This window comes from Oncorhynchus keta, chromosome 6, assembly GCF_023373465.1.
Source record: "Oncorhynchus keta strain PuntledgeMale-10-30-2019 chromosome 6, Oket_V2, whole genome shotgun sequence".
NCBI classification, from domain to species: domain Eukaryota; kingdom Metazoa; phylum Chordata; class Actinopteri; order Salmoniformes; family Salmonidae; genus Oncorhynchus; species Oncorhynchus keta.
The window spans coordinates 14,276,761-14,303,116 of NC_068426.1; the positions used below are offsets into that span (position 1 = coordinate 14,276,761).

At 43.5% G+C, this 26,356-nt stretch overlaps 1 protein-coding gene and 1 pseudogene across 1 annotated transcript; one reads left to right on the top strand and one right to left on the bottom strand.

The window, feature by feature from the left end:
* Positions 1 to 225: 225 nt before the first annotated feature.
* On the bottom strand, positions 226 to 8,644 carry LOC118384999 (ubiquitin-conjugating enzyme E2 D2). Its single transcript, XM_035771763.2, has 7 exons — positions 8,416 to 8,644; positions 3,511 to 3,574; positions 3,187 to 3,218; positions 3,023 to 3,100; positions 2,662 to 2,767; positions 1,715 to 1,808; positions 226 to 1,617 (listed from the first exon to the last, which is right to left on the bottom strand). The coding sequence occupies exons 1-7, from the start codon at positions 8,437 to 8,439 to the stop codon at positions 1,572 to 1,574; spliced, it is 444 nt and encodes a 147-aa protein (XP_035627656.1). The 5' UTR covers positions 8,440 to 8,644; the 3' UTR covers positions 226 to 1,571.
* A 5,212-nt stretch (positions 8,645 to 13,856) lies between these two features.
* Positions 13,857 to 26,356, top strand: part of LOC118385751 (protein phosphatase 3 catalytic subunit alpha-like) — an 89,842-nt pseudogene continuing 77,342 nt past the window's right edge.

Sequence of the window (26,356 nt, forward strand, 5' to 3'; positions counted from 1 at the left end):
TGTAAAAGGGACATAGGTGAGACAAAGTGATAGTATTATTATTCCAGCTGATTCATACCAAGTGTCCTTGTTGCTATCAAAACCTCAGCAATATATCTAACATAAATAGGACACATGCAAAACTTATACATTTTTGTACAAAATACTAATTTATTTTCAAAATGACAAAGCTTTCGTATAAATTCCAAAAGCACGCAAATGCCAAATAAAAACAGTGATAACTCATAACTTTAATAATCATGTTTATTACAGTTTAATTAAGACACAAGCTCAATGAGCTCTCAGGTAATTAAATATACAGAAGTTTGTTTGTCTGGAACTCAAGTCCAGGGTTCTGATCCAGACAGGGAGTAGTTGGAGCTTCAATGTCAACGATGGCAGCTCAAATATACAAAGTGTGATTACAGAATGAGGTCACTGTTCTATTTTATGAAAATACACCCCAATCAGACTGATTTCCTTCCATTTAGCCCACTTGAGGTAAGACTTTAAGTTCATCATATTTGTCGAGTGCTAAAGTTGCTTTTAGATTTAGATTTTAGATCTTGTCATTCGGCGTTGCTTTCGAACAACATGCTTTATTACTAATGCCAAATCTTTGTCCTTTCAGGCTGGACTTGAAACCAGAGAAAGAATGTAGATACAAATAGAAGATCAAGCTAGATTAATACAATTTCAGTGTACTAGTACCACCCAATTTAGCTGCCAAACTTGGATCCAAACTAACTTTGGCCGTTTTAAAAATCAGACCATCACCCAGAAGACAAAGACTTGCCACAATTGAGAGAACTAAAATCATTTGATGAAGGCGCAAAGGGCGATCTAAAAGGGTACTATTTTTTCCTTTAGCAAAATCAACATCACAAGAGTATTTCATTTGACTAGGTGAGGGAGAAGTTATTTTGGATGTAATATTCAGTAGATATATAGATATCAGTCTCATTACTTTATTGTCCCACGTCATACAGTGTGGAGGGTTCCATGGGTAACTACGATCTTAAATGATAGTGATTCACATTGTGGAGGGGCTATGAGGCAGGATCCTGGGCATCCCATTGCCAAACAGAGAAAGTCCCCTAGAGGTTTGCAGAACGATTGACAGATTGAAGGCTATTTCTTATTTTAGCCAAATAGAAGACAAAAACATTCTCCAAGCCCCTTCTCTTCCCGCCCCTCCCATCCGCTCACAGGACAGCTGGAAGCACAGAGAGAGAAAAACAACCAGAGAAACAAAGCACATACATAAAATCCCTCAATCTTGGGAAAGCAAACCTTGGGTTCATAAAAATGATAAGGAATGCTTCCTGGAATCAAATAAGAGTGGTCCTACATGGGTCCTGGTGGACATTGTGGAGTATACAATTTGCTGTCTCAAATATGTACATCATGGCAGCTGGACAGGTTGAAGGGGGTGAGGCAGGGGGAAGGAGGTCAAGTGCGTAGGGAGAGGGAGGGCGTGGCTCAAAGAAATCACTCCAAAGGAAACCAACAATACTTTTTTCCTCTTTTCATTCAAAGCTCCCCAAGCCTTTGAATATAAAAGGCAGATTTTCCACTGTATTGCCTTGAGACTACATCGCATATTTCTGGGTCCATTCCCGGGCTATTCTGTTGTATCTGGAATGACAGGAGGATAAATAAATAAATAACTATCCTTGTAGCAGACAGGTTGTACAAAAAAAAATATGGAATGTTGAAACTGTGTAAGACCTACTTTTCCCTGTCTGTCTTGTAGATGCGTGCGATCTCAGGCACTAGTGGATCGTCTGGGTTTGGGTCGCAGAGAAGTGAGCAGATGGACAAGAGGACTGTAGGATGACCGACAACAACAGAATCAACACAGTTCTGACAAATTACTGTGACAATCAATGTAAAAATCCGACCTGTTAATGAGCATAGTTTGGGACATACACTTTATATACAAAAGTATGTGGACACCCCTTCAAATGAATAGAATCGGCTCTTTCAGTCACACCCGTTGCTGACTGGTGTATAAAATTGAGAACACAGACATGCAATCTCCATAGACAAACATTTGCACTAATTAAATTTGACAAACTGACTTGTTGGAAAGGTGGTGTCCTATCACACTGACATGTTGAAAGTCACTGAGCTCTTCCACTGCAGTTTGGAGTTTGGCAACCGAGGACAGGCGATTTTTACGCACTTCGGCGGTCCTGTTCTGTGAGCTTATGTGGCCTACCACTTCACAGCTGAGCCGTTGTTGCTCTTAGAAGTTTCCACTTCACAATAACAGCACTTACAGTTGACAGAGGCAGCTCTAGCAGGGCAAACATGTCCTCCATTACAACACTCACTCCCTATCGGCTTCCAAACTGCCTCTGGAAGCAACGTCAGCACAAGAACTGTTCGTCAGGAGCTTCATGACATTGCCGAGCAGCTGCACACAAGCCTAAGATCACCATGCACAATACAAAGAGTTGGCTGGAGTGGTGTAAAGCTCGCCGCCATTGGACTCTGGGGCAGTGGAAACGCATTCTCTGGAGTGATGAATCATGCGTCCACATACGTTTGGTTATGTAGTGTACTTACCAGAATCTGCAGTTAAAAATTCAAAACCATACTGGTTTAAAACTAGCCATAACAAGTGATCTAGACCCACATACAAAACATCAACCAAGAGCCCCATTCCGGAATTACCTTTGGAGATGGTGAGTGCTGGCGACCACTGCGACCTCAGGATGTCCAAGCAGATGCTGCCATTGCTGTTGATGTTTGGGTGATAGATTCTTGTGGTGAATGCAACCTTTAGAGGACACAAATGTATTGCATTTACAGCATCTCCTTTAGCGCATTTACAGCATCTCCTTTAGCGCATTTACAGCATCTCCTTTAGCACACTGACGGGACAGAAATGGTTGTCGGTTACATCTCATGTACTGAAAACAAACCTTTGTGAATTATTATTTCCCATCAATGTAGGTCTAATTCATAGCTCCATTAAAATAAATCTGTCACCACTTTTCTAACGTATAGCTGAGTTCCAGGACACGTCCCTTACCTTTGGTGGTTTGAAGGGATAGTCCGTGGGGAAGTGAATGGTCAAGAAGAACACACCACCCTGATACGGACTGTCATTCTGTAAAAAGCAAAATAGATGGTTACTAGTACATGACCAAGAGCAAAAGCAGTGAACCACCAAACAGGACAGGAGGATATACTTACTGGTCCCATTATGGTAGCCTGCCAGTGAAACACTAGGTAAGAGAGGAGAAAACACTTTTTAATACACTATAAGCACCTTTATAAAGTACATTGTTTGAATTAGATTTTCGTGCCATGATGCAGAAGGTCATTCATCTTTATTGGCTTGTATCTACAGGCTAGATTTCATTGCCAACCGTTTTCTTTTGGAGTCAACTCCTGTATTCTATGATAAACAAAGATATAATCCATCAAGAATATTGAATGAAATGGGTGGTAAGTGATGTGCTTTGGATGGTGAACATAAACTGCGGGTGATGGTGTTGTGTGGTTGAGGAGACTTACTGTCATCTCCAACAGGTCCTGCGGAGCACTGTGCTGGAGGGTCACGAGCCAAATCATTTAACTCCTAGGGACAAAGACAAGAGCTTTCATTTCCTCAGAAAATTATAACACTTTAAGAATATGTATTGTTTCAGTGGTTTCAGTAGTTCAGCCAAACTGCATACCATGTCTCTAATGCTGAATGTGGGCTGGAAGTAGTAGACCTAAGCTTGTAGGCCTAGACTATCCCAATATTAGTTTATTATTTCATTAATTAATAAGATGAGGTATCTTTGGCCATTCCATAGCGACTACATTGAAGATAACTCATGGTCCAATGACTGTACCTGCTAGCAGCAATTGTCCCGTGTTTGAAGATACATCCATAAAAATTGGTTCTGATTGGAGAATCGCCGTTTGCGTCGCCGGATAGTGAAAAGAAAATGAAATCCCATTTAGATTAGATCAAAATCTAATATGGATCTCAATGTTATGTTCTAGCTTCACACGCTAAGTAGTCAATTTGGTGGTGTGTGTGTGTGGGGGGTGGTAATCATTTAAACTAGATTTAATAGTTCCTTGTTTACGATGCAAAAAGCCAATAATGGATGTCGCTTCAGACATGGGACAGATGCTGCTCAACCTGGTCTCAGAGCATTTCGTATTATTCCATACGTAAATCCGATACACTCCAGTTCGTATGATAAGTAACGATTCGTATGGTATATAATAATTGTGGATGTCCATCACCAATTTCATTAAGATATGTTATGAATTAAAAATCTGTATAATATGTTACGAAATTGCAAAACGTATGGTATGTTACGAATTCTATCTAGCTAGCCCGGCTAACTTTAGCTAGGCTAGGGGTTAGGAGTTTGGTGGAAGGGTTGGCTAAAAGGGTTATCTAAAATGGTTAGCTAACACGCTAAGTAGTTGCAAAATAGCTAACAAAAAGTAGTGCACCCATTCATCCGACCAACCACCCTACAACCACCTGTCTTATGTAACCATACCAAATAAAACTTACACTACAAGACCAAAAGTATGTTATCTTATTGGTGACAGGGGGCAGTATTGAGTAGCTTGGATGAACAAGGTGCCCAGAGTAAACCGCCTGCTACTCTGTCCCAGATGCTAATATATGCATATTATTAGTACTATTGGATAGAAAACACAAGTTTCTAAAAGTGTTTGAATGAGGTCTATGAGTATAACAGAACTCATATGGCAGGCGAAAACCTGACAAAAATCCAACCAGGAAGTGGAAAATCTGAGGTTTGTAGTTTTTTAATTTTTTTTTAACTATTTGCCATTCCAATATACAGTGTAAATGGGTAATATTGCACTTCTTAAGGGTTCCACTAGATGTCAACAGTCTTTAGAACTTTGTTTGAGGCTTCTACTATGAAGGGGGAGAGAATGAGAGGGGATTGAGCCAGGTGTTTGGAGGAGTGCCACAGGCTCGTGACGCACGGTCACGAGAGAGTTAGCTCTCGTTCCATTGCTTTTCTACAGAATGGAATTCTCCGGTAAGAACATTATTGAAGATTTCTGATAAAAACATCCTAAAGATTGATTCAATACTTAGTTTGACATGTTTCTACGACCTTTAATATAACTTTTGAACTTTGTCCGACTGGACCTGAACGCGCGTTTATTTGTTTTCCAAATGCCCTAACAAAAGAAGCTATGTGGACATATGAACTTTTTCGAACAAATCAAACATTTGTGGAACTGGGATTCTTGGGAGTGCATTCTGATTAAGATCATCAAAGGTAAGGGAATATTTATAATGCTATTTCTGACTAATGTTGACTACACAATATGGCAGATATCTTTTTGGCTGCTTTGTTGTCTGAACGCTGTACTGAGATTATTGAATGGTTTGCTTTTTCCGTAAAGTTTTTAAAAAATCTGACACAGTTGTTGCATTAAGGAGAAGTATATCTCTAATTCCATGTATAACACTTGTATTTATCAACATTTATTATGAGTATTTCTGTAAATTGATGTGGATCACCGCATGTTTTAGAACTACTGAACGTAACATGCCAATGTAAAATGAGATTTTTTGAAAATAAATATGCACTTTAGCGAACAAAACATACATGTATTGTGTAACATGAAGTCCTATGTGTCAACTGATGAAGATTATCAAAGGTTAGTGATTCATTTTCTCTTTGTGCTTTTTGTGACTCCTCTCTTTGGCTGGAAAAATGGCTGTGTTTTTCTGTGACTTGGTGGTGACCTAACAATCGTTTGTGGTGCTTTCGCTGTAAAGCCTTTTTGAAATCAGACTCTGTGGCTGGATTAACAAGAATTGTATATTTAAAATGGTGTAAAATACTTGTATGCTTAAGGATTTTTAATTGAGATTTTTGTTGTTTTGAATTTGGCGCCCTGCACTTTCACTGGCTGTTGGCAAGGTGGGACGTTATCGTCCCTCATATCCCAGAGAGGTTAACACCTGCTCATCAAACATCTCATTCCAAAATCATGGACATTAATATGCAGTTGGTCCCCCACCTTTTTGGCTATAAAAGACCCCACTCTTCTGGGAAGGCTTTGCACTAGATGTTGGAACATTGCTGGGTGGACTTGCTTCCATTTAGCCACAAGAGGGTAAGTGAGGTCGGGCACTGATGTTGGACGATTATGCCTGGCTCGCAGTTGGAGTTCCAATTCATCCCAAAGGTATTTGATGGGGTTGAGGTCAGGGCTTTGTGCAGACCAGTCAAGTTCTTCCACACCGATTTTGTCAAACCATTTCTGTATGGACCTTGATTTGTGCGCGGGGGCATTGTCATGCTGAAACAGGAAAGGGCCTTCCCCAAACTGTTACAACAAAGTTGGATGCATAGAATCGTCTAGAATGTCATTGTATGCTGTAGCATTAAGATTTCCCTTCACTGGCGCTAATCGGCCTAGCCCAAACCATGAAAAACAGCCCCAGACCATTATTCCTCCTCCACCACACTTTACAGTGGGCACTATGCATTGGGGCAGGTAGCGTTCTTCTGGCATCCGCCAAACCCAGATTAGTCCGTCGGACTGCTAGATGGTGAAGAGTGATTCATCACTCCAGTGAATGGGTTTCCACTGCTCCAGTCTTATTGCGGCGAGCTTTACACCACTCTAGCCGACACTTGGCATTGCGCATGGTGATCTTAAGCTTGTGTGCGGCTGCTCGGCCATGGAAACCCATTTCATGAAGCTCCCGACAAACAGTTATTGTGCTGACGTTGCTTCCAGAGGCAGTTTGGAACAAGGAGGTGAGTGTTGCAACTGAGGACAGACTATTTTTATGCTCTTCAGCACTGGGCGGTCCTGTTCTGTGAGCTTTTGTGGCCTATCACTTCGTGCCTAAGCTGTTGTTGCTCCTAGACATTTCCACTTCACAATAACAGCACTTACAGTTGGCCGGAGCAGCTCGACTTGTTGGAAAGGTGGCATCCTATGACGGTGCCACGTTAAAAGTCACTGACCTCTTCAGTAAGGACATTCTACTGCCAATGTTTGTCTATTGAGATTGCATGTCTGTGTGCTCGATTTTATACACCTGTCATCAATGGGTGTGGCTGAAATGACCAAATCCACTAACTTGAAGGGGTGTCCACATACACTAAATATACAAAAGTATCATACAAGTTTGAGTGTCTCTGATTTACTTTTACTATGTTACATCTAGTCTATGAGACCAGGCTGTGCTGTTAGCAGGTACAGTCATTGGACCATGAGTTCTCGAATGTAGACGCTATGGAATGCCCTTAGACCTTGTCTTATTAATTAAATAATTAATCCGAGGTCTAATAGTGGGCTACGGCCTACATCGCCTGACAACAAATCTTTCAAGATTAAACTAATGTCACTCAAGGTCTACCAACAACATTGAGGTTAGACCTGAGCGAGCATCGTTTCTGCAGCAAGTCAGCGAATTCTCCAAATTGAAACACAGGAAAAGTACTGGATTCAGAATTACATTGATGGATATTTATTATATTTTTATTATATTTTAAGTTCAAATAAGTATACTTCAGCAATCTGTCAACATCAATCATTTCCATGGATCATTAAACAGTCAGTGTCAGATGAAAGCAGCAGAGCATAATTTACTTTTGATACTGAAGACAATGGTAGAACAAAGTCTGCGCTTACCGATTTGTAACATTATGCCAAACGTGAATTGTCTTGGACTAAAGTGAACGATGCCAGCTAATGTGCATCTGTTTACTACTACTACAGTAGGAAGTAGCTAAGTAGTACAGTAACGACACCAGCAAGGAACGCGGAATAACAGGCCTATGACGGACTGAGGACTTCCCTGAAAACTAACGTCAGCTAACGTTACACTTGTCAAGTTATGATTAAAACTAGTCAGCCAAACTAGCGAGCTAACGTTAATTAGTATATTGCCTACCTAACGTTAGCTACATACAGCATCAGTAACTAGCTAGTTAGGAGGCTAGTAGCTAACGTTACCGTTAATTGCATTTTTTTTTTTTATCTAACTAGCGTGTTAATCTAGCTAACTGTTATCTAGCTACCAAGTTTAGCTAGTAGACAATTTCTAGAACTAGCTTGTTAGCGAGCTACATTCACCAGTTATCGATGTTGTCATATGCCGCTAAACTGTGTGAGCTAACTTTACTTGGGCTACTAGCCAGCTAGCTAGCATTCAAAAGCAAATTAATCAGTGATCACAAGTAGCCGTCACCAATATATGGCTTTGGTAGTCACTGACCAGGCGGCAGACGACAAAAGTGGTATGAAATAGCTAAGCAATTTGGGCTAGCAAGCTTTATTGCTGTAGCCTACCAGTAGCTCGAAAGCGTGCCGAAAAAGAGAAGGCCAAAAGCGGATAACGATTAACGTTAGATAGCCTGCTAGCTAGGTAGGTAAGCAAAGCTAACGTTACTTCCTTACCTTATGAATTCTTTTCAGGGCCATTGCTGTCCTTGTGCGGCTGTCAATGTAGCCTCGTTTTACCTATGTGAAATTAAGATTTTACTGCGAGCTACGTTTTTAAATTGTTCTTCTACAATACACTGCAACGACTGGGTAGCGGAGTATTCTAGCGAAACTGGAATACACTACGGCTCATACGAGCAGCTGAGAGAACTGGGCACCGCATCACTTCTCCGAAGCGCTGTGATGCATTGCAAACGTCCGCCCACGCTACATCCGCTGGAAGCCGCGAGACAGGTTAGAGCTATGCAATTGACATAATTTCGGACTCACATGGGAATAAAGAAGGCATCCAAATTGAAGCAAATCATAAAAACTCGAAGTTTCAGGGCAACCTATACTGTGTGGCCACCGTTTAGGCTGCACTGTGGTCTACCATAGTAATGCATGTAATGAAAAGCTCGTTCGTAAATTCCCTCTGGTTATCTACTCGGATTTCAGAGCGTTCTCGTCTGTGTGCCAGACCGCAAAATAACTGATGCATTTACGAACGCTCAACACCTGTTGAATATGACCCGCGTCAGTAAACGTCGGCAAAAAGAAGCGTAATTACATTTTTGCCAGCAGCACAGTTACAGTCACGCTCTGGGTAACATGAAAACAGTCTAACCAGCTCCTCTAGGGCGAGAAAATTGTCAGTGAGGTGTTCTCGTATTGGTGTCTGGCAAGCTAGCCACCGTTAGCTGGAGCAACGAACCACCCTTGCTGTCTGCCTGGCCGGTTCCCCTCTTTCCACTGGGATTCTCTGCCTCTAACCCTATTACAGGGGCTGAGTCACGGGCTTACTGGGGTTCTCTCATACTGTCCCTGGGAGGGGTGCGTCACCTGATGTGATCATCCTGTCTGGGTTGGCGGCGCCCCCCCCCTTGGGTTGTGCCGTGGCGGAGATCTTTGTGGGCTATACTCAGCCTTGTCTCAGGATGGTAAGTTGGTGGTTGAAGATATCCCTCTAGTGGTGTGGGGGCTGTGCTTTGGCAAAGTGGGTGGGGTTATATCCTTCCTGTTTGGCCCTGTCCGGGGGTGTCCTCGGATGGGGCCACAGTGTCTCCTGACCCCTCCTGTCTCAGCCTCCAGTATTTATGCTGCAGTAGTTTATGTGTCGGGGGCTAGGGTCAGTTTGTTATATCTGGAGTACTTCTCCTGTCCTATTCGGTGTCCTGTGTGAATTTAAGTGTGCTCTCTCTAATTCTCTCTTTCTCTCTTTCTTTCTCTCTCTCGGAGGACCTGAGCCCTAGGACCATGCCTCAGGACTACCTGACATGATGACTCCTTGCTGTCCCCAGTCCACCTGGCTGTGCTGCTGGTCCAGTTTCAACTGTTCTGCCTTATTATTATTGGACCATGCTGGTCATTTATGAACATTTGAACATCTTGGCCATGTTCTGTTATAATCTCCACCCGGCACAGCCAGAAGAGGACTGGCCACCCCACATAGCCTGGTTCCTCTCTAGGTTTCTTCCTAGGTTTTGGCCTTTCTAGGGAGTTTTTCCTAGCCACCGTGCTTCTACACCTGCATTGCTGGCATATATATATATATATATATATATATATATATATATATATATATATATATATATATATTGCTTGCTGTTTGGGGTTTTAGGCTGGGTTTCTGTACAGCACTTTGAGATATCAGCTGATGTACGAAGGGCTATATAAATAAATTTGATTTGATTTAGCTTGGGCTCTTGACTGCCATTGTGAGGTCAGAACGCTCGGACCAACCTTACTCCCTGGCCAGGGCGTCCAGTGTGCACTCTGAACGCTCCGAGAACGAAACGCACACTCTGAGCATTCTCTGGCACTCCAGAGTGAATTTACGAACGCACCCATGGTCAATTGTAACGTGTGTATGCACTAGACAGGTATTCAAGACATGGGTAGACCTCATGATAGCATTTACATTTTAGTCATTTAGCTGACACTCTTATCCAGAGCGACTTATAGTTTGGGCATTCATCTTAAAATAGCAAGTTGGGACAACCACATATCACAGGCATAGGAAGTACATTTTTCCTCAATAAAGTTGCTAACAGTAGAGTCAGAGCTAGAAAGGGGCAAGTGCAACTGCTGGTTCAGGGTGGGGGGGTCGAGGTAAGGAGGCAGATTATTTAAGATACTGTTCGAAAAGGTAGGATTTCAGTTGTTTTCGGAAGATGGGCAGGGACTCTGTTATCCTAGCTTCATGGGGAAGCTGGTTCCACGCACCATAGGGTACCTGGCCGGCTAAAAAAGATTAATGGTAAATCGGAAAATAGTCTTGTGACAACACAGCCCCCTGTGTCTTTGAGTTGGCAGAACAAGTTGTTTGTCTTTTGAACTGAAATTACAGAAATCACAGTGAATCGAATTAGCCTCAGGGAATGTGCAAACATTCAGCACCACGGACAGTGCTGTGATGTCCATAAACTGACTGGTCACTGGTTTCAGAACCACAGCTGCTGAACAGTGCTGAGCTCTGGCAGCTCATATAATGAGAAGATTCATTCAATGCACCTGTTGTGGGGCTGCAGTGGATAGCTTCCATCTTACTGGCTCCTGACCCATTCTGCTATTTTGTGTTTTTTTAAAGCTGATCTTAACTTTTTTTGTGCAGAATATTTCTGCCAGCATTTCCTATGAGCGAAAACAGCTTCTGGACATCAGAACAATGATCACTAACCTCGATTTGGATGAAGATTTCTACTTCAACGAGATGTCAGCTGTGGATGGACTGGTCATTCTGAACCAGGCCCTATTCCCCGGGACTCGAAAGAGGAAGAGACGGCACAAGAGAGGCAAACAAGTGGGCTCCCTGACGAGACTACGTCGGAGAGTAAATAAACTGCCTCTACCCTCTGTTCTACTGGCAAACGTACAATCATTAGAGAACAAAATGGACAAGGTCCGACTGTATTATCAAAGGGAACTGAAGAATACTAATCCAGACACTTACAAGAAATCCCGCTACGACATCCGACGAGCCCATCAAACTCCTCAGTAAAAGGCACATGACAGCCCGCTAGTAGTTTGCCAAAAGGCACCTAAAAGACACTCAGATCATGAGAAACAAGATGCTCTGGTCTGATGAAACCAAGATTGAACACTTTGGACTGAATGCCAAGTGTCACGTCTGAAGGAAACCTGGCACCATCGCTACGGTGAATCATGGTGGTGGCATCATCATGCTATGGGAAAGTTTTTCAGCGGCAGGGACTGGAAGACTAGTCGGGATTGAGGGAAAGATGAACGGGGTAAAGTACAAAGAGATCCTTGATGAAAACCTGCTCCAGAGTGCTCAGGACCTCAGACTGGGGCAAAGGTACACCTTCCAACAGGACAACGACCCTAAGCACACAGCCAAGACATCTTAGAAGTGGTTTCGGGAAGAGTCTCTGAATGTCCTTGAGTGGCCCAGCCAGAGCCCGGACTTGAACCCAGTTGAACATCTCTGGAGAGACCTGAAAATAGCTGTGCAGCGACACTTCCCATCCAACCTGACAGAGCTTGAGAGGATCTGCAGAGAAGAATGGGAGACGTTCCCCAAATACAGGTGTGCCGAGCTTGTAGTGTCACATCCAAGACTCGAGGCTGTAATCACTGCCAAGGGTGCTTAAAGAAAGTACTGAGTAAAGGGTCTGAATAAGCATGTAAATGTAATTTTTCCAGTTTTAATTTTTAAAACATTTGCTAAAATTTTCCAAAAACTGTTTTTGCTCAGCGTTCAACCCCGTAGTGCCCTCCAAGCTCATCACTAAGCTCAGGACCCTGGGACTGAACACCTCCCTCTGCAACTGGATCCTGGACTTCCTGATGGACCGCCCCCAGGTAGTTACGGTAGGCAACAACACGCTGACCCAACACAGGGGCCCTCAGGGGTGCTTGCTTGGTCCCCTCCTGTATTCCCTGTTTACACACGACTGTGTGGCAATGCACAACTCCCATCCCATCATTAAGTTGGCTGACAACACAGCAGCAGTTGGCCTGATCACCAATGACAATGAGACAGCCTATAGGGAGGAGGTCATTGACCTGGCAGTGTTGTGCCTGGACAACAACCTCTCTCTCAACGTCAGCAAGACAAAGGAGCTGATCGTGGACTACAGGAAACGGAGGGCCGAACACGTCCACATCGACGGAGCTGTAGTGGAGCGGGTCGAGAGCTTCAAGTTCCTCTGTGTCCACATCACTAAGGAATTATCATGGTCCACACACATCAACACAGTTGTGAAGAGGGCCTCAGGAGGCTGAAAAGATTATAAGGATCTGAGGGCCCATACCTAAAGTTATACAGCTGCACCATTGAGAGCAACTTGACTGGCTGCATCACCGCTTGGTATGGCAACTGCTTGGAATCCGCCCGCAAGGTGATACAGAGGGTAGTGCGTACGGCCCAGTACATCACTGGGGCCGAGCTCCTTGCCATACAGGACCTCGATACCGGGTGGTGTCAGAGGAAGGCCCTGACAATTGTCAAAGACTCCAGCCATCCAAGTCAGACTGTTCTCTCTGCTACTGCACGGCAATCGGTACCGGTGCATCAAGTCTGGAACCAACAGGACCCTGAACAGCTTCTATCCCCAAGCCATAAGACTCCTAAATAGTTAGTCCGGATAGCTTTTAGTTAACTATTTAACTATCTGCATTGACCCTTTTTGCACTTACTAGTTTGACTCATCATATACACTGGTGCTACTGTATATTATCTTTCATGTTGCCTAGTCACTTTATCCCTACCTATATGTATATATCTACCTCAATTACTTCGTACCGCTGCACATCGACTCTGTACTGGTACCCCGTGTATATAGCCAAGTTATCGTTAAGGTTTGTTGTTTATGAAGCATGTGAAACATGCTGTAAGAAAGTCTTCTTCTGTTAGACTGATGTTGTTGAGATTGTTCAAGTCCCCATTTCCCCTGATAGGCATACTGCTCCCAGATTCTTTGGTATAAAAGCTACAAAGTTGTTGACGCAGAACAGTTTGCCCCTGGCCATGCACACACACACACACATACATACAGACACACAAGCCATTTTGACTTGTCATCTGATTATTTGAAAATATTGGATAAATAACATATTCCACAAAAAGCAATGTTATGTTTCACATGCTTCATAAACAACAAAGGGCCCTTCCCAACAATGCAGGGAGAAAAAAAGAGAATAAATACACAATGAGTAACGATAACTTGGCTATATACACGAGGTACCAGTAGAGTCGATGTTTTACCCCGGGAAGCTTCACTGATATAACCATAATTAATACCGTGCAGACCTATGCGTCTCAGGCCGCACCCCATCAGCAAGTGCATCGAATATAAAATCATGGCGTGCGCGTGTTGTTGGGAAATCCCGGCTCTGCCTCCACCTGATGGCAGCATCAGGCAGCCCCGTGAAACATTAGCGTGGGAGTTCCCTTCATTGCCAATGTCGGGGTGGTGCAGCGTGCAGTGAGGATCTCCTGAGCAGAGCCCCCCCCCACACACACCCTATCTCGCTCTCTCACTCTCACTACCGCCTCCTCCCAATTCGTTCCCTCCATCCTCCCCCACACGACTGCTTAGCACAGCCTCCTCAGCAGCATCCACCTTAACTGTGTAGCAGTAGTCATCCCCAGACCCCAGCGCAGGCAGTGATAAACTGAGGGACGCATCCAAGTGATGCCACTGCACCAACCGCATCTCGCAACCGCGAAAACACACCGAGAATAAAACAGTCACTTCTACAAGGAGGAATACACACGCATTTGTCTCGAGACCGCACCTGCCCATGAAGATGTCTAACGCAGACATAGTCTTAAATGCCACCGATCGGGTAGTAAAAAGTGAGTGCATTTTCATCATTTATTTTATATAGGCTACAAAGGTATATGATATCAATTATTTACTGTATACGACCTCGTAGGCTACAGAGTTGGGTATTGCGTCCTGTGGATGTCCGATGTGTTAAATGATATAAAGAATGTTCTTTGCTCTAGACCTGTGATGTTGATAAACAGTGAAAGGCAGTGACTTGGTTTATGGCTATAGGCCTACTGTCTGTGTGGGGGATGGGATGTTTTCGTGTTCCGAGCAATATATTTTTCACTGTCCCAATGTGATTGAATTTAGTCACGGACAGGCAGAAGAGGAGACGAAATGAGGCAGAGTTGCCGATGAAGTCTTTGCGGTTAAGGCAGTGATGCAGCAGGATTTCGCTGGCACTGTGATAAAGGGCGCTTGGCAAATACCTGGATCTGCTCATTGGGGGGGAAGGGGTGGGTTGCAACCATAGGCTGCCTATAGTGTTGCTTGGATCTTGAGTTTGAAACCACGCATTCATTTCGATTAGGCCTATATTCATATTTGTTCGGCACGCGTGCCAATACCGTCTGTCATTAACTGGCTATTAGTCGAGATTTCATAAAAATATAGCCTACCACCAGTACATGTTATTACAGTGTAACTATGTGTTATTACAATGGACTACAATACTTGTTACAGTGTAATTACATATTTAATTAGGCTAAACTGTAATAAGGATCCCTTAAAATTGAATGGTTACCAAAATATAATATAATGTCGGCCTGTAGTAGTTTCTTTCAATAGGTCCAATGTCTCTACAATAACCCTTTCTTCCGTCAAAGGTGTTGTGGTCTGCAATGAAATGAATGGAGGCTGTGCCACAAGTACATGAGTGTTGACTGATCTTCAGGAATACATAACTGTCTTTGCAGTCTCATTCATGTTAAATAGCGTTTCATTATAAATGTTACCGCTTTCCAATATTGGAGTTGTTTATTTCTGATGCATTTTATTTACTATTCGAGTCCCAATTGCACACACAACGCTATTGCAGTTGTCTGCAATCGCAGACGAGGTTTAATTCAATGTAAACCCGAGTTCGACGCTGCACCTATCCAGGCTCGGACAGCAGCGCTGTGACATAAGATGCATTGTTCAAAAAAAAAAAATACTTTAGCACCTAAATTGAAAATAGGCCGGCAGGTTAACTCCTCGGTTTGTCATAATGTGACCGGGTAGGAGCCATATATTTGGTCCGTGTTTCATAGGGGACTGTAATTAATGCAAAACACGTCAAAAGTATAAAAATATCTCTGCCTGATATACCTAACAAGACCTGGACGACTGTCACACACACGCTTGATAGGTCTACAACACTGGGATAATGGCCAGTCTTGGATGTTGCCTCGGTTTGCTCTCCTCATGCAGGATTGGTAGTATTTTGATATGTTCCAGAACTAGCGGGTTCTTCAAAGCGTCTACAGTCGTATTTAGTATTTTATTAAGATCCACATTAATAGCTTTCAATAGCCGCTACTCTTCCTGGGGTCCAAACAGGAACAAAATGACATCTTAACAACAACAACAAAACTGTCTACATCATTAATAAAAGCAATACATCACACAATACATTGTGCACTATACATATTTTGCCTGCTCCACCATTATGAATGTACAACATAAAATGCCCAAGTATGATGGGCAACATGATCTAATGATGATGGGACCATCCCCACCCACACCTCCAATACAAGACACATCAAATGTAGCCTATGATCATTTTTCACATACTGTAGCCGGCTCAGGCCTAGTTCTATACCGTTATATTTTGCTTACAGGTACAGTATATGAAAATCAATGGCCCATAAGACTGGTACAGGATACATCTACTTATGGGGTGAATATTCATAGGCTATGTCTTCTCGTAATGTATTCTTGCATATTATCTCACGTATTTTTGCTAAGTAACCATTTACATTTCATTTATCAATCCTAATTTATTTGTTATTTATAGTCATTCTGAGGCTTTGCCAATGGGGGAATTGAATAAACTCTTTAGAAGCATAGCATATTTAAGTCATAATGAATTAGCAAATGAATGTGCTACAGCATAGTAAAGACTCTATTCACTCCACATTGCGGAAGTTCAGCTTTACAGTGTGATTGTAATCTAAAGCCAATGTTCTCTCATTAGCGGAGACTGTGTTTTACGGTAAACGCTGTGTTTATACCTCGATCGGAAATCACCTTTACATTTCCATCTCATAATCTGCAATGCTTCAGCGACACAGATTTAATAGAGCCCTGAGTTAGCAGACATTGCAAATATGAATCCCTTATTTCTCAATTCCATTCTGATGGCATAGCTACGTATTTCCGAACAGGTGACTGTACAGAGACAGCTTTACGTGTGGCTTTGTTGCATCCCAAAGAGGGAGTGTTTGCAGAGAGGAGGAGGAGGGGTTAACAGTGGAATGGGTTCACTCAAAGTTGACTGTAGTTGTTTGTAGTACAGAACACTATTATCTCGAAGGAAAATCCCATCTGCTGTGGGCCCAGTCTCATCATAAGGAAAGAGGGATTCGATGGATGAACCACGACGACTGTGTGTTTAATTTGAAGGGATTTCTACATAGAGAATCTATTCATGGCCACAGCAAGATCAATGGGAGGAGGAGGCTGTACCGTCTCTGGTGGGACTGGTAAATGCACTATCGCGTTGCACTAGGAATTGATTAATCAATTGCAGCAATTCCTTCATGCTGCTCACACAAACTTCTCGTTTGAGGTGGCTGAAGATTGCTGCATTGTGGCACTACTTAGTACTTGCTCAGAGATCCCAGGACCTTATACAGCTGTGGCAAATATGTAAAGGGTGCCATCACTAACGTGTCCGTCTAAACATATACCCTGGCAGCTGGAGGGCGGGGCGCTGCTATGTGCCTACTGTACTTTGATCTGTATTGTTGTGTTCTACATGGCTCATCTGAAAAAGACACCATCGTCTCATCTTTGACTCCTTGTCAACATAAAGGTTAAATAAATAAAAACATTTGGATATTTACACTGGTCAATCTTTTGGGTTTGTAGTGCATCACTATTGGCTTCTCTATACCAACATACAATAGATTCTTAAAATAATCCAGATCAAAACTGTGAGAGGGATGCCACTGTGGCAGGTGCATGTGCTCCTATTTCTCATTGAGTTAGACTGTAACAGTGTGGATGCATGGCACACGCAATGGGGACCTGCTGGAGCAGCAGTGGTGGTAAAGTGGCTCCTCCACATCACAATAGGATTCTGCTCAACTCCTAAACCTCTTTCATTCCTGCTGAGAAACTGCTCAGAAATAGGGTTGGACCCCTCCCAGTTGATGTATAATTGACTCATTGTATCGTGTACAAAGATAGCTACATCAATAAATAACTGCATATCCAATCCCAGTGATGTTGCAAGCGGAAATTGCATCATCAGATCCAATTTAACACACTACTTTCCTGCAGCACAGCTCAGCACATAGCTACACACACTGCCCTGTAAATGACTCATCTGTTTGTAAGTGTTTGTTTTCCTGTTTGATGTTACTCAGCGCTCATTTTTGCAATGTCACACTTACTTGTATGTTCTCTTACAGAATGAGGTGACTGTACTCTATATCATCGACTGCATCCTTATGTAATACATGTATCACTAGCCACTTTAACTATGCCACTTTGTTTACTTTGTCTACATACTCATCTCATATGTATATACTGTACTCGATACCATCTACTGTATGCTGCCCTGTACCATCACTCATTCATATATCCTTATGTACATATTCTTTATCCCCCTACACTGTGTATAAGACAGTAGTTTTGGAATTGTTAGTTAGATTACTTGTTGGTTATCACTGCATTGTCGGAACTAGAAGCACAAGCATTTCGCTACACTCGCATTAACATCTGCTAACCATGTGTATGTGACAAATAAAATTTGATTTGATTTGATAAGATATGAACCTTTTCACGCTTCACAGATGTCATCACACAATTTTCCTCCCCTACTCAGCAATAGATTCTGTTATATTTCCACTTGCTACACTCTTAGAAAAAAAGTTTCCAAAAGGGTTCTTCAGTTGACCCCATAAGATAACCCTTTTTGGGTCCAGGTAGAACCCTCTGTGGCAAGAGTTCTACCTGGAACCCAAAAGGGTTCTATCTTGAACCAAAAAAGGTTCTTCAAAGGGTTCTCCTATGGGGACAGTCGAAGAACCCTTTTAGGTTCTAGATAGCAATTTTTTTTCCAAGAGTGTACAATTCCAAGACAAGTATGGTCTCAGAATTGTAGTGTGTCTTGACCTCACTGATTGGCCCACACAGGAAATGGAACGGAGGGGGAAGATGGTTCTTTGAAAAAGCTATCCTAGGGGCTGTTCCTCTCTGGCACACAGCTGGACCACTGTACCTACTCTGTGTTGGAAGGTGGGATCATGTGATTTGGAGTCTTGGTAGAGGAATTCTGATGTTAGTGATGTCTAGGAGTAGGGTTGTTGTGACCATGCAGGCAAGGGACTGGTTATTGGAGGAGACAGTGTCAGCCACTTGGCCTGGTCCCATGTCTGGGCCTCTCTGGGGAATGTGAACAGGCTCCAAGAGGCCTACTTTCTCTGAGAGTGATTCTAGGACATTATCTGTGTTAGTTCTGGTGGGGCTTGGTGAATCACTGTGGATCCTGTGGATCAAATGCCTTTTGTCTGACAGAGGGGACCCTCACAATACCAGATTTATTTTCAGAACAAAACCGAGACAATCACGGAAAGGGCTGACCGATCAGTAAAGGCACTGGTGGATTTAGAGAGTCAGTCTGTCAGCACACGGCGAATCTCTCTTCTGAAATATGAATATGAAATAGAGCTCTGTTTTTGTCTCCCAAAGATAATGCTGAGGAGAGATAATGCTGAGGAGAGATAATGCTGGGGAGAGATAACACCGAGGAGAGATAACGCCGAGGAGAGATAATGCTGAGGAGAGATAATGCTGGGGAGAGAACGCCGAGGAGAGATAACGCCGAGGAGAGATAATGCCGAGGAGAGATAATGCTGGGGAGAGATAATGCTGGAATGGTGACCATCCTTTGTACCTCCATATTGACAGTAAACATTCAGCCGTTTCTGATCCATTTCTCGACACCCACAATTAGATTTCTGACATTCACTGTGAAATGCAGCCTCATTGTGTGGTTGTGTTCTCACTGGTTGTGAAAGTAGTGGATAGGTGTCTGTTGACGGAAAGGTGTCACTCTTTGTTTATGTTTTGCTGTAGAAGTGTTGCTGTAGATATGTTTGTTGACAGGTCCTATATTCATTGTGTGTAACTATATTAGAGGGTGTGTGTATAAGAATAAATATAAATAAGTATAAATAAGTTACACAGTGGCTCATTGCACCAGAGAGCATAAAGCCCACCCCCCTGAGATGATTCATTGTCCAGAGTACGTAAAGCCCATCCCCCTGAGTTGGCTCATTGGCCAGAGAGCGTAAAGCCCACCCCCCTGAGATGTCAAAATCAAATCAAAATAAAATGTATTGGTCACATACATGTGTTTAGCAGATGTTATTGCGGGTGTAGCGAAATGCTTGTGCTTCTAGCTCCGACAGTGTAGTAATATCTAACAATTAATATCTAACAGTTTCATATAACATATACCCAAAATACACATACATCTAAGTAAGGAATTAATTATATATATATATATATACAGTACATGTATGTCAGAGTGGCATTGGACTAAGACACCGTGGCATAGTATAGAATAAAGTATATACATATGAAATAGGTGATGCAATATGTAAACACAATTTAAAAGTGACTAAGATACCGTAGAATAGTGTGGAGTGCAGTTTATACATATGAGATGAGTAATGCTAGATACGGAACATTATTAAAGTGGCTAGAGATCCATTTCTAAAAGTGACCAGTGATTCCTCATCTATGTCTATAGGCAGCCGCCTCTGATGTGTTAGTGATGTCTGTTTAGCACTGATGGCCTTGAGATAGAAGCTGTTTTTCAGTCTCTCGGTCCCAGCTTTGATGCATCTGTACTGACCTCGTCTTCTGGATGATAGCGGGGCGACCAGGCAGTGGTTCATGTCCTCTGATCTTTTTGGCCTTCCTATGCACCGGGTGATGTAGGTGTCCAGGACAGCGGGAGGTTTGCCCCCGGTAATGTGTTCGGCAGACCGCACCACACTCTGGAGAGCTTTGCGGTTGTGGGCGGTGCAGTTGCCGTACCAGGCTGTGATACAGCCCGACAGGATGCTCTCGATTGTACATCTGTAAAAGTTTGTGAGGGTTTTAGGTGTTAAGACAAATTTCTTTAGCCTCCTGAGGTTGAAGAGGCGCCTTTTTCACCACTCTGTCTCATTGGTCAGAGAGCGTAGAGCCCACCTCCCTAAGATGTGTGTGAGTAGACGTGGTGGATCTTGATGGTGTGATAGCCTTCAGAGGAAGAGAGGGGGCGAGCTGGGCGCAGGGTATCTGCATGCATGATATGTACAGGCTTTATTTAGCAGTGTGGGTGAATTATTTAAGCATTGGTTTTTCAGCAGTGTTTTACTGCACACAGGCCACTTACATAATGAAACTTCCCTGAGGTCTAGTGATGAGAGGGTGTAGAGGAGGAGGGAGACAGAGAGATGGAGAGGCAGAGGAACTGAAGGGAGGGATAGAGACAGAAGGGAAGAAAAGAGGAACGATTGGAAGAGCATGGATATAGGAAAGGAGAGAGAAGGAAAGAGGATATAGGAAAGGAGAGAGAAGGAAAGAGGATATAGGAAAGGAGGGAGAAGGAAGGAGGATATAGGAAAGGAGGATATAGGTTAGGAGGTAAAGTAAATGGAGACAGAGAAAAGGAAAATAAGAAATGTATTAAAGAGAAAGCAACCCTCATACTATCCCCCCCCACACACAGCCTCACCCTCTACCCTCATACTATCTTCCCCCCACACACACACAGCCTCACCCTCTACCCTCATACATACCCCCCCCCACAGTAGTAGACAATGGACATGATCGGACAGCTCAGAGCTTCTGCTCTTTTCTGTCCATAAAGAAACAAATGGATTGGTGGAAGAGGCAGGGCAGGAGCAAGGAAGGAGGGTGTGGTCAAGCAAGGCATCACCCGAGGTGAAATGCCCTAAGGTTTTTATCAGAACAAGCGTAGATTAGTTTCACCTTTTTTCTTTTCCCAACATGAGTTTGTTGTGTTTAAATTTTTTTTTTATTAAAATTATAGCTCACGACTGTGTGGGGGGAGAGGGGTGGGGACACCAAGGAGTGCATTCACATAAATCTACACACTTTCATACACACACCATTTTTTGTATTTTGTCATTTTATTTTTTACCCCCCCCCCCCACAGCCTAAACCCCTCCCCTCCCCTACCCTTATACTACCTTCCCCCCCACCCTACACACAACCTAAGCCCCTACCTACCCTCATACTAACCCCGCACCCACCCTACACACAGCCTCAGACCCTACCCTCAATCTACCCCCCCAACACACAGCCTCAGCCCTTACCCTCATACTACCTTCCCCTCACCACCCTACAAACAACCTCAGCCCTACCCTCATACTACCCCCCGAATAATGAGTTCTGTTCTGTCATTTTGTGAATGTTCAAATGAATGCTCTATGCATAATTTAAGAGCCATGTGCATGTGACCTGTTATGGTTGTGGGCCATCATCAGTAATGTAGACTGGTCAACACACACTGCCTAGTGCCTGGCCTGTCCTGGCTTCTCTGTTCAGATCCCTGCTTCCTCATTGGCTCCTTCTCCTCCCAGTCTCTAGCATATTGGAGTTTCATGCATGAGCTGATCTGAAGGCTGCAAGCTGCCATTCGGCCAGGCAGACTATGCAAGCAGGCAGGAAGGATGCACTCACTTTAGGGGCCCTGCGCATTTGGTGCTTTGCACAGGAAAGAAATCATCAAAATCAAATCAAATTTTTAAAAATCTAAAATCAAATCAAATTTTATTTGTCACATACACATGGTTAGCAGATGTTAATGCGAGTGTAGCGAAATGCTTGTGCTTCTAGTTCCGACAATGCAGTGATAACCAACAAGTAATCTAACTAACAATTCCAAAACTACTGTCTTATACACAGTGTAAGGGGATAAGGAATATGTACATAAGGATATATGAATGAATGATGGTACAGAGGGGTCAGTGTAGGTCCAATCGGTGAACACACACATTTAGCCATTTGAAACATGTGCATCTCAGCCTGTTGAGTGCTATGATAACAAACCCTTCAGTTAGCCCAACAGCTACACTATCCCAATTAAATGAAGGAACCAGTTAATCAGGACAATACTAAGACTGAACAAAATAGATGGAACATCAAAATTGGTATTGTCTGGACGGTTAAAGGTCAGAGTTATTCACAGTGCTCTGGAGATGGTACCACAGCAAAACATCTTGTCACCCAAATGAATATGCAACATTGTTTGCCAAGGTATTTATATGATCTCCAATGTGTGTCTGTTCAGTAAATAAATGCTGGCAGCACTGCATATGGCTTAGGGCATCTGTAGCCAAGTAGTGTGATTCAGCAACTTGGAGTATTAGACATATGGTTCTTTCCCTCAATTGTGTGCAGAGTCCATTAAGATTTTGATGATTTCTACTCCTAGTTATTATGCACATTACAAAGTTAGGATGACATAAACCACAAGAGCCATAGTCCTGGACCAACATCCCTCCCTGCTACATTATTGCGTGGTAATCAAATTAATCTAATTTTATTTGTCACATACACATGGTTAGCAGATGTTAATGCGAGTGTAGCGAAATGCTTGTGTTTCTAGTTCCGACAATGCAGTAATAACCAACAAGTAATCTAATGTGGTGGTTTGCGCTTTCAGTTTCATGCGAATGCTGCCATCAATCCACGGTTTCTGGTTAGGGAATGTTTTAATCGTTGCTATGGGAACGACATCTTCAACGCACGTTCTAATGAACTCGCACACCGAATCAGCGTATTCGTCAATGTTGTTATCTGATGCAATACGAAACATATCCCAGTCCACGTGATGAAAGCAGTCTTGGAGTGTGGAGTCAGCTTGGTCGGACCAGCGTTGGACAGACCTCAGCGTGGGAGCCTCTAGTTTTAGTTTCTGTCTGTAGGCAGGGATCAGCAAAATGGAGTCGTGGTCAGCTTTTCCGAAAGGGGGGCGGGGCAGGGCCTTATATGCGTCGCAGAAGTTAGAGTAACAATGATCCAAGGTTTTTCCACCCCTGGTTGCGCAATCGATATGCTGATAAAATTTAGGGAGTCTTGTGCTTGTAACGCCAGGGTAGTGGGTTCGATTCCCGGTACCACCCATACGTAGAATGTCTGAGGATACACATGACTGTAAGTCGCTTTGGATAAAAGCGTCTGCTAAATGGCATATATTATTATTATTATTATTAGCCTTGTTAAAATCCCCAGCTACAATGAATGCAGCCTCCGGATAAATTGTTTCCAGTTTGCAAAGATTTAAATAAAGTTCGTTCAGAGCCATCGATGTGTCTGATTGGGGGGGGATATATACGGCTGTGATTATAATCAAAGATAATTCTCTTGGTAGATAATGCGGTCTACATTTGATTGTGAGGAATTCTAAATCAGGTGAACAGAAGGATTTGAGTTCCTGTATGTTTCTTTCATCACACCATGTCTCGTTAGCCATACGGCATACGCCCCCGCCCCTCTTCTTACCAGAAAGGTGTTTGTTTCTGTCGGCGCGATGCGTGGAGAAACCCGTTGGCTGCACCGCTTCGGATAGCGTCTCTCCAGTGAGCCATGTTTCCGTAAAGCACAGAACGTTACAGTCTCTGATGTCCCTCTGGAATGCTACCCTTGCTCGGATTTCATCAACCTTGTTGTCTAGAGACTGGACATTGGCAAGAATAATGCTAGGGAGTGGTTCATGGTGTGCCCGTCTCCGGAGTCTGACCAGAACACCGCCTCGTTTCCCTCTTTTTCGGAGTCGTTTCCTTGGGTCGCTGCATGCGATCCACTCCGTTGTCCTGTTTGTAAGGCAGAACACAGGATCTGCGTCGCGAAAAACATATTCTTGGTCGTACTGATGGTGAGTTGACGCTGATCTTATATTCAGTAGTTCTTCTCGACTGTATGTAATGAAACCTAAGATGACCTGGGGTACTAATGTAAGAAATAACACGTAAAAAAAAACAAAAAACTGCATAGTTTCCTAGGAACGCGAAGCGAGGCGGCCATCTCTGTCGGCGCCGGAAGTTAATATGTTAATGAAGATGTTACAGGCTCAGACAGAGGGGGTCAGCAGGTGTGGTAGAGGCAGGACTGAGACAAGGTAGAGGTGCAGCTAGCTAACACTGGGCCAGAGACCTGACAGACACACAGTCAGCCAGACCTGAGAGACAGACAGACAGACCTGACACACCTGACAGACCTGACAGACAGACCTGACAGACTGACAGACCTGACAGACAGACAGACAGACAGACAGACAGACAGACAGACAGACCAGGGCAGGCAGACCAGGGCAGGCAGACAGACAGACAGACAGACAGACAGACAGACAGACAGACAGACAGACAGACAGACAGACAGACAGACAGACCTGACAGACAGACAGACAGACAGACAGACAGACAGACCAGACAGACCTGACAGACAGACAGACAGACAGACAGACAGACAGACCTGACAGACCTGACAGACAGACAGACAGACCTGACAGACAGACCTGACAGACTGACCTGACAGACTGACCTGACAGACAGACCTGACAGACCAGACAGACCAGACAGACAGACAGACAGACAGACAGACAGACAGACAGACAGACAGACAGACCTGACAGACCTGACAGACCTGACAGACAGACAGACAGACAGACTGACTGACTGACTGACTGACTGACTGACTGACTGACCTGACTGACTGACTGACTGACTGACTGACTGACTGACTGACAGACAGACAGACAGACAGGTGCATCTAGTGGGGTAGTAGTGTGCTGTACATGTAAACATATTTGACTGGATGTCAGGGCTGGATGGAGAGTATTAATGTACTCCAGTGTCACTGCTGCCATGTGTTCTATAAGTTATAGTTGAAACCTGGAAGTGTTCAACCTACAGTCGTCTCGCTCTGGTCGACATTTCTCCGTTAGTCTGCAGCATCGAGAGAAAAGTAGCTCGTGGTGTATTTCTGGTGTGTTGTAGTATGGGGATGATTTAGGTACAAGGAACATCCTTCTGCTGTAACAAAGGAAAATGCATATATTACCATGAATTACTGAAGGTTGTTTCTTAGAAGTCTATCTGGTGGTAACGTTAATTAGCGTAGGCTACACAATGATGATAAGATGTTGGAATAACAGAGTGGGTCAAAAGCTATATTTGTTTTGTTGGTCTCCAGTGTCCAGACAGCAGGAGCGGTAGAGATACTCTCAATGATTGGCTATGAAAATCCAGCTGACATTTACTCCTGAGGTGCTGACCTGTTGCACCCTCTACAACCACTGTGATTATTATTATTTGACCATGCTGGTCATTTATGAACATTTGAACATCTTGGCCATGTTCTGTTATACCCTGAAGAAGACAGCTTGGCTGTCGAAACGTTGATATTACATTTTTGCATCTGAGCTCCTAGTGTGCGGCTCTCTTTTATTTTCAAGTTTCTATTCCACTAGCCAGCACCTCGTCTTAATAGGTGTGCGTTTCTTTTTCTTCTAGATCGTTCTGTTATAATCTCCACCCAGCACAGCCAGAAGAAGATTGACCACCCCTCATAGCCTGGTTCCTCTCTAGGTTTCTTCCTAGGTTTTGGCCTTTCTAGGGAGTTCTTCCTAGCCACCGAGCTTCTACACCTGCATTGCTTGCTGTTTGGGGTTTTAGGCTGGGTTTCTGTACAGCACTTTGAGATATCAGCTGATGTAAGAAGGGCTATATAAATACATTTGATTTGATTTGTTGAAATCCTTTTTCAATTTATTGTAATGTCAAATATAAGCTTCCTTCCCTTTCAGTTGAGAATCTCTGCTCTTGGCAGGTGGGTCGCAACCTAAATTTGGGTCGCAGGAGGTTTTGAATGAGTCGCGAGTGTTA

What these genes read in the sequence shown, in the direction of transcription:
- LOC118384999 (XM_035771763.2), bottom strand. Translation starts at nt 8,439, where the DNA reads ATGGCCCTGAAAAGAATTCATAAG. An exon ending in AGGCTACCATAATGGGACCA is followed by an intron (nt 3,101 to 3,186) that starts GTAAGTATATCC and finishes TGCTTTTTACAG; the next exon opens with AATGACAGTCCGTATCAGGG. An exon ending in ATCCCTTCAAACCACCAAAG is followed by an intron (nt 2,768 to 3,022) that starts GTAAGGGACGTG and finishes TGTCCTCTAAAG; the next exon opens with GTTGCATTCACCACAAGAAT.